This window comes from Gigantopelta aegis, chromosome 4 (genome assembly GCF_016097555.1).
Source record: "Gigantopelta aegis isolate Gae_Host chromosome 4, Gae_host_genome, whole genome shotgun sequence".
In the NCBI taxonomy this organism is placed as follows: Eukaryota; Metazoa; Mollusca; class Gastropoda; order Neomphalida; family Peltospiridae; genus Gigantopelta; species Gigantopelta aegis.
Window position 1 is genome coordinate 20,458,980 of NC_054702.1, and position 9,230 is coordinate 20,468,209.

The following is a 9,230-nucleotide window of genomic DNA, read 5'->3' on the forward strand; positions in this document are numbered from 1 at the left end:
GTGGATCACCCCTTAAAAACGGCCCTTGGTAACGCTGACAAGTGAGTGAAATTGTGTAAACATCAAATCAAGAGGCATTGATCGCGTCAGTCATGGACGACTCCGTCAGCACATTCTGTCGCAGACACTTCATCTCATAATTGGAGGTGCAACCGCTGACTGCAGCCATTGAATTCCCCAAGACCTCCTTGACCTTTGGCCAAGAGATTAACCAATCAAACGACAAAGTTTCTTTTTCATTTTCTCTCCCCTTGTCGGCTTTAGCCAGATCTCCTGCAGGGTGGGGCACGCCTGACGACAAATTGAAGTTACTGGACACGGAGGGGACGCCAGACCTCTGCCATATGTCGGCCACCCGAGACAATGAGCGCCATCTTGCGAGTAACCGGCCACCGGTCACCTTGGACAAAGATTCCCTGAACCCGAAGTGAAAACAATGTTTGCGTTTATTCTTAACGGCCGTAGGAGACGACTTGCGTTAATTGGCACAAGCAGGCGGACTATTGGTCGGTGCTGTATTTTCGATACAAAGTGACAATGGGTAATGAGCGGACATCGAAGAGGCAAAAAAACCCAACAAAAACCTCCGTCAACCCTGCTCTCAGGACGGTGTCCATCTTTTGTCCATCCATGTCCATCGCGGTGCGTGTTCTCGCGAGACTTGGTCGCCATTGTAAGAGCTCGACCCGTGGCCGGTGTGAAGTGCTTCGTGAGTTACAAGAGGATTGGGTGTCAAAACACTGTTGGTCATTGCAAGTTTAATCACCGCTGTAAGGTCTGGGCGGGGTTTTGTTGTTGATGGTCTGGGGGTTGGGTGCTGTGAAACGATGGGGGATTACAAATCACGTAAAGTATCGGCGACGACTGAAGGAGAAGACCATCAGCGTCCTTATGATACAGGGCCCAGATTTTTGAAGCTTTCATACGGCTACGATATCGTAAAGCCATAGTAAACTTTGACGTCACTGTGGCGTGTGCTGTAGGTTCCATTAGACCAAATCAATTCCTATTGCCGATAATGTTAACGTTTACTAATAAAACTGATATAAGCAGTGTTTCAACACACCCAGGAAGTACAGCAATAGAAAGTGTGGCACCTCACATCTAATCTAGCTGCAAGAAAATGGGGGGTCACGTATCATTTAAGAGATTTAATTTATGTTTTTAATAGCAACCGTCATTTTTGCTGAAAATTGCAGTTCCATTTTTGGGGGTACCCCGCATTAGTTTCAACCTCTGGTATATACTGCATAACAACTGTATAACAAATAAAAGTGTATTTATTTATTGTCAATGGATAATAGTATTTGCACAAATAATCAATGTCACATATTACTACCAATCACACCCACAGCTGCTTTTACTCCGTAAATATTTGACGGTGCACGTCGAACCTTGACACGGTACTCTCTTCTTTGGTACTATGCAACCTGTAGTGAAGTCATAGCCTACTTTAGATGGTTATAAACGACATCGCTTTGACAGATTCGAAAATCACTAGCCAGAATAAATATTTTCCCAAGCTATCTTAGCGCTACGATATCGTAAAACCATCGTAAACTATGACGTCACTAAGACGTGCGCTATATTGACGTCATAGCCTACGATGGTTTTACGATATCGTAGCGCTAAGACAGCTTCGAAAATCTGTAGCCTGGGTTCTGGGATCGTGTACAGGCAGAGGCTTACTGCAGTGGACTCGATTGCAAAACAAAATATTGCCTAAAAATTTGATTTGTCCCGAAAAGTAATTTACTCAATAGGGATCTAATTCACTAAATTGTCGCAACTTTGCGATCTTGCATTGCAGTGCCAAAATTATTGCAAGGATGATGTTATGCTGCTTAAGAGAGTTTTGTGACTTAGACCACATACGTAGTCGCTATGTCCCACTTGTTATCGAGGTTTTGGTATATTGTAATTGAATTATGGCTACGTAGCAATAAATAGGACGAACAATAACTTCGTTTTTAGCTAGCGCCAGCTGTTTAAAATGTTTATAAAACGGCTTAGCGTTAACCGAAGAGGAACGAATACACAGTGTACATTTCATGTGACGTAATAATATTATTATGTTAGGTCGAAGGATCGAATTCCCTCGCGCGATCTCGTGACTGAAACAGTGTAATTAATTTTTCGTTAGACGCAATTGCTCACCCTATTGATCATGGCTCTATTAAATGTTATGTTGAACGCACAAATGCGACTCGCAAATTATCGCAAGTACGTGAATTCGCGAAATGGAACTGATTGTGATGTAAAAAACAACAAAACCGACATAAAACTCATAGCTCTAATATGTGTACGAGTTGTATTAATGGCCATTAATAATGTATTTATCAGCATAATTTCGACAGTAATAAAGTTGTATCGAGCAGCTTTCTCTAATACGAACATCATTATATTTAACAAAACGCCTGCTGCCTGCTGCCATGTACGCATACGTAATTCGCAATTTGTCGTCCGCATACGTATGATTTAGATTAATAAAATATGTAAACCAGTTAAGACATTTTGCTTAAGTGACCGTAAACGGAAACGCACACCTTAAGGAGCCACATATTTGGGATATACTTAACCCGTTTGCATAGAAAATGATTTTTGCGGATTGCGCATTGCAGACATATGCGGATAAATAGATGTTGGTCAATAAAAGAAATGTCATCGATCGAAACTGGTCTCAGTTTCCCAGTGGTTAAAACATCTGGATTAAGATTAGTATGTTCTCAGTTGCCCAGTGGTTAATACATCTGGTTTAAGATTAGTATGTTCTCAGTTGCCCAGTGGTTAAAACACCTGGATTAAGATTAGTATGTTCTCAGTTGCCCAGTGGTTAAAACATCTGGTTTAAGATTAATATGTTCTCAGTTTCCCAGTGGTTAAAACATCTGGTTTAAGATTAGTATGTTCTCAGTTGCCCAGTGGTTAAAACATCTGGATTAAGATTAGTATGTTCTCAGTTTCCCAGTGGTTAAAACATCTGGATTAAGATTAGTATGTTCTCAGTTGCCCAGTGGTTAAAACATCTGGTTTAAGATTAGTACGTTATGGGTTCATACCCCTGCTCCATCCTAAAGATAACAGTTCAGGAGCCAGATTCACAAAACATCTTAAGTTTACGTTTGTAAGTAGCTGTTACACCTGAGTCGAGTTCAGCCAGACCGAGCTGGTTAAACCAGATTACCACGTCTGGAACCAACGAAATAGTTTACCAACGTTAGCGAAACGTCAGCTAACTGAACTAGGGGTTGTCGTACGTTTACATTATTTGGCATCTATTTCACGCTGAAAATTGCATCAATGCTGAGAATTGCAAAGACGAAATAAAATGAAATAGGTGTACTGTTGTACTACATAGTTGTATTGTTAATAGTATAAATAATTGTAGTTTAGTCGTAAATTGACGTTTACGTGAAAAACGTTGTTTACGACGTTTTGTGAAATTGAACCCAGGCCGCTAGTTGACTCCTATCTCACTAACCAATAACCTCTGAAACGCCGTACTTAGGCTAAGTCTTAACTTAAAATAACCAGGATGAGGGGAAGTAAAAAGTAATCATATTAGTGCCGTTGATATGTGAAATAAATTGTGCCTTTGACAATTAAAAATGCCACTTTGCATGATGTTAGAACGCATCCTAGGAAACAATTTTAGATATAAGAACATTGAAAGTTGTCCGATGATTACCATGCAGTCATTTTGCAAAAAATTGCTACCATTGCTGCCTTGCGTTCAGTGACAACGAACGAAGCTAACGTCCGCGGACTATTTGATTGTTTTCCAAAATAATTATTTCGTTTAATGTGAAGCGCTTGAACCAGTCTACAGAACGCTTTCCGCTAGATGTCTTGCTCAACGCTACCCAGATGTTTGAATTAAACATATTTATTATTTATTGTCATATTTGTGTTTACATTTTTATTTTGGAGTTCGTAGATATGTAAAAACAGTTATGTACCCGTACCTCCCCGATTTATTTAATTGAAGAAGAAGTTTGTTTTGTTTAACGACACCACTGGAGCACATTGCTTAATTAATCATCGGCTATTGGAAGTCAAACATTTGGTAATTCTGACTCGTAGTCATCAGAGGAAACCCGCTACATTTTTCCTAATGCAACAAGCGATCTTTTATGTGCACTTTCCCACAGACAGGAAAGTACATACCACGGCCTTTGTCCAGTTGTGGTGCACTGGTTGGAACGAGAAAAACCCCAATCATTTCTTGGACAACACGGAATGAAACCAGCACTTGATTCTGCACCAAACAGACTTACTCAAACTAATCAACGTTTACAAAAATATTTGCCTCTTTAACCAAGTAAGTTTCGTGCTATCCCGCCATCCATTATTTAAAGTCAGTTATAGTTTTCGTCTTTTTGCTACAACGTGCACGTACGTTTAAACCTCGCAAAGCAGTAAAAAAACGCCAATGTTATTAAATTACTTTTTGAACCAGTCTTCAACAAGCGGATATTGTTTAGAGAAACATTAAAAGGTATGTCGATAAACATATTAATTATTAAGATTAATTACAAAGACAAGTCGCTTTCTGTTAACACACGGATATTTTTGTAGGGAAATACAGATATTGGTGTTTAATAATAAATTATAAGTTGACAATAAACAGTAAACAAAATTAGGTGGTGCTGATGGTTGTGGAAGGGGTGGGGGAGCGTTTGTTTAACAGTACCACAGCATGTTTTAAACTTCGGGTATTTAGTGTTTAATAATTGCATAGAAAATAAATAAATAATTATTTAAAAGTACAGCACATTTTAAAGTACCGCTATTTTGGTTTATATCGTATGGTTACTTGAGAGAGAGAGAGAGAGAGAGAGAGAGAGAGAGAGAGAGAGAGAGAGAGAGAGAGAGAGAGAGAGAGAGAGAGAGAGAGAGAGAGAGAGAGAGAGAGATTGAAGGATAGATATATGGAATGATGGGGAGAGCGAAAGAAGAATAGATAATTAAATGGATATATGTAGATAGGGAAAGGCAGAGGGAGAGGGGAGGGATAGACACAGACAGAGAAATATAGTTAGAAACAGAGTTAGAGATGGATGAATAGAGAGATTAGAAGAGAAAATGACAAATAAATAGGTGGGGGGGGGGGGGGGGGGGGGGGAGAAAGGGGTTCCCGGATAATTTGTGGCTAAATGTATCATCTTTGCTTCTTCTGACCACAAACAATTTTGGGTAAAGTTAGTGTGTTGAATGTGTACGCAGAAAACAGTGACGTCACTAGTTAATGCGTATAACACACTCAAGATTCCCCCTAAAAGTACTAGTAAATGGAATTATTTACATGTACACATGTAGTTGTAAATCTTTATAGTCATATAACTGAAGGTATAAAGTTTATGTTTCAAAGCAAAATGTAATAAATATTTTTGGCGGGAACCGCCATTATTGCAACTATGTCATAGAACCTTTAATTTCTACCCTGGACAAACACCAGAGAGCACTTGCCACAGAGTTTGTCACACCCTATAGACTGGAGTAAGAAATGGGATACGAACCGAGTACTTGCGAACATTAAGCATTTAGACAAGTTAAAGAAAGTTTGTTTTGTTTAACGACACCGCTAGAGCATATTGATTTATTAAATATTGGCTATTTGATGTCAAACATTTGGTAATTTTGACATATAGTCTTAGAGATGAAACCTCTACATTTTCCCCTTTAGTAACACGGGATCTTCTATCTGCCCCATCCCACAGACAGGATAGCACATACCTCGGCTTCCGATATACGAGACTTTTAGCGCACTTACTGGAACGAGAAATAGCCCATTGAGCCCACCGATGGGGATCAATCCTAGACCGACCACCGGGCTACATCCCGCCCCAGTGGCTATATAAAGACTTGCACTTTTATTAAATGTATGTTACATGTTTTGTTTCATGATTCCAATGTGCCACCGATGGGGATCGATCCTAGACCGTCCGCGCAACAAGCGAGCGTTTTACCACCGGGCTACGTCCCGCTCCGGTGGCTATATAAAGACTTGCACTTTTATTAAATGTATGTTACATGTTTCCTGTACTTTCATTCCAGTTATGCAGCCTATCCAACAAGACGTTGTCGAGTGAGCTGTGCAATTACCCCCCCCCCCCCCACCTGGGGGGGATTAATTGCCACGTATGGAAGCTTACTAGAGTATCGAGTCTCGTACACCGGGTCACGGGCAACCGTGACCTTGGTGTACGGTGATAGAGTTCCGAAGAAAGGAAGGTGGAGGAAGAGGAGACGTGCGCCAGCGGCGGCGCAGGGGGAGTCAAAACCGGCGGCTAAACCGCCGGCAGCGACTCCGTCTGCTGGACCGCCCAACGCCGACCCCCCGAAGAAGAAGACGAAGAAGGAAGTGGCTCCGGCTCCATCCATCGCAGTCTCTTCGACGGAGAATGATGATCTGAACGAGTTTGACACAGCGATCTGTGTTACACCCTACAACAGACCCGATCCACCGGCCTTTACTTCTGGACCTCCGGATGTGTCGCCAATCCAACCGACGGCGCCCATAGAGGTCCCGGCCCGGAAAACGGCAGTGGTGAAGAGGAAGGCGACCACTCTCCCGAGTGCCACCCCAGCCAGGCCATGTCGACCCACTCAGCCGCCGAAGCCAGAGCAACAACCAACCAGACAATGGACATTGAAGGCCAGCAAATTACATCCGCGAATTCACCAACTCATCGAATCCAACCTGGAGGACGTTCGTCAACTCATCAGTGAGCCCAAACACAAAGCTTACCACCCTCTGCCAACCAATCCCGATGAAGGGGACTTCGCCGTCCATCGAGTCCAAGTTGATGTGGATATCAACGCAGTTTGCGTCACCATCCGCCGGAGGGGGAGATACAATCAAGCGCTACTACTCGAGGAGATGGACAACCCCACCCTACACCGCGTCCTCAAAACCATAGCGGGGGATGACTACCGTTTCATCACCAAGAGTTTAGCAGCCTCCCCCTACCGGCCTGATCTTCCACATCTGGACACCACCGACTTCATCGGATCGCCATAGACGCCAACCTTTGCTAGGACAGGTATCAACCTCCTTTATTGGGCTAGTTGGACTTTAAATATTTCGATGGTTGTTCAAAATTCTTAAGTTTATTTTTTTATAAATAGTCCGACGCACTTTACTTTGGCGCCCGTTCAATTGCTCACAATCACCTTAGAAACCTTTCTACCGAGCAGTCTCAACTAATTTTGGCTTTAATTTTAGTGTCCAGACATGCTTTTGGATGCAGTTATTCTCGGTAGTCGTAGTTTGTCAAGTTTTCACCAAGGAATTGAAATTCAGCCAATCACAGCTTGGCCCCACTTGGTGCTACGATTTGGTCCGCGCTTTCGCTGGATTCATTCCATTCCAATATTTATTTACATGCTCATATACCACTAGGGTTTCAAGCATGTCTGTCACGGGCCCCTCCTCCGGATGGCCGGCTGGATTCAAACTGCAGACTTAGACTTTTGACAAGTTTCCCAAGGAATCGAAATTCAGCCAATCACAGCTCGGCCTCACTTGGTGTCTGCTATTTGGTCCGCGTTCTCGCTGGACTCTACTAACTGGCATTCCGCTGTTAATTCGCTACGAAGCTGGACGTTTCGTCGTGCGCTCTTAACTTGCCCCCCCTCCCCCCCCCCCCCCCCCCCACCACACACACACCTGGGGGGACTAATGGCAAGCTTCGGAATGCTTGTGGAGTTCCGCGTCGCGTACACCGGGTCACGGGCGACCGTGACTTTGGTTTACAGAGACGCGGACTCCAGAAAGAAGACAAGAAGAGGAGGAAGGAGGAAGGAACGTGCGCCAGGGGCGGCTCAGGAGGGAACAAAGCGGGCGGCTCAACCGCCAGCGGCGGTCCCGTCTGCGTTGCCGCCCCCCACTACAACTTCGCCGAAGAGGAGGACGATGCCACCAGCGGAGACCACCTTGGACGCTACGGCAGGCCTACTGAACACCGCCATGGCTCAGTCGCCGCCACCGCCTCCTGCGTCGACTTCCACGCCTGCTCCGGTGCAGCGGTCAACTTTACCGACCGCTCCCGTTGAGCAGGCAAGGGACCCTGTTGTTGTTGCGGCGGCGAAGCGCAAGGCCACTACACCTGCCATCCAGCCAGACACGGACAAGCCGCCGAGCCGACAATGTACCCCCCCCCCCTCCCCCCAGCCCAGCCGGAAGACGCATGGAAGCTTCAAGTCAAGAAGATCAAGCCAGCGTTCCGGCATTGCGAGCAGGGGGACACCACCGACCCCGGCAAGCTGATGGGGAAGTTCCTCAACCAGGCCTGGAGACCACTGCAGGATGGTACCGAGTACGAACTACACCATCTCCGGACCAAGGAAGGCCACTCGGGACTCGTTGTGATCCACCGGCGCCGAGACTGCTACCGACAAGCGATCCTGCTACGAGAGGTGGATAGCCAGACCATCCACAGGATCGTCAAGGCTATCTTCGGCGCCGGCTACCACCAGGTCATACCAGCTATTATGGACAGGAAGCACGAAGTCCCGAACTTGACCACCGGACCCCTCATCAGCTCGCCGTAGGCGTCAACCTTTTTCAGGACACATAGATTGGACTTTAAACTTTTAGACCTCCTTTCAAAATTTTATGTCGAAATTACTCTCTTTTTTTTAAAAATATTATTAAATAGTCCGATCCTCTTTTCTTTCTCTTATTTATTTTTGGACTGTCCGTCTAAAATGCTCCAAATTATATAAATATTCGGCCGAGCAGTCAACTCTTTTTATTTTTGGCTCATAACTTTTTTATATTTTTTATTATTCTACTAACTTTCTACCCATTTTCAACACTAACCCCCCATCCCGAGTCAGGCCACCGATCTTGTCGGAGGTTACTCAGGATGAGCGTGTTCGAGGCCCTAGTTATCTAATTTCTTTCTGACCGCCCGATCTAATCTAGCGACCAAATTTCATGAGTAGAATTATTATTTTTAATTAGAGATGCGCATCAAAATTTTAAAGGCCCACTATTTAATTTTTGGATGTAAATTTCAAAATTGACCCTATTTGTTAGGTTATCCCTGTCCCGAGTCAGACCCTCGATCCTATCGGATGCCGGACTCGGGATAGGCGTGTTCGAAACCCTAGTCGTATATGGACACGTTAAACCAGTTACTAAGCTACGCTAAGCTACTAACTGGCTATATTCCAAATTCTGCCCACCTCAAACTCCCCCCCCCCCCCCCCCCCCCCCACCC

At 44.3% G+C, this 9,230-nt stretch overlaps 1 protein-coding gene across 1 annotated transcript; it reads left to right on the forward strand.

Moving 5' to 3' along the window:
- The first annotated feature begins 7,684 nt into the window (after positions 1 to 7,684).
- On the forward strand, positions 7,685 to 8,272 carry LOC121369737 (lysine-rich arabinogalactan protein 19-like). Its single transcript, XM_041494794.1, has one exon. The coding sequence runs from the start codon at positions 7,685 to 7,687 to the stop codon at positions 8,270 to 8,272; it is 588 nt and encodes a 195-aa protein (XP_041350728.1).
- Positions 8,273 to 9,230: the final 958 nt, after the last annotated feature.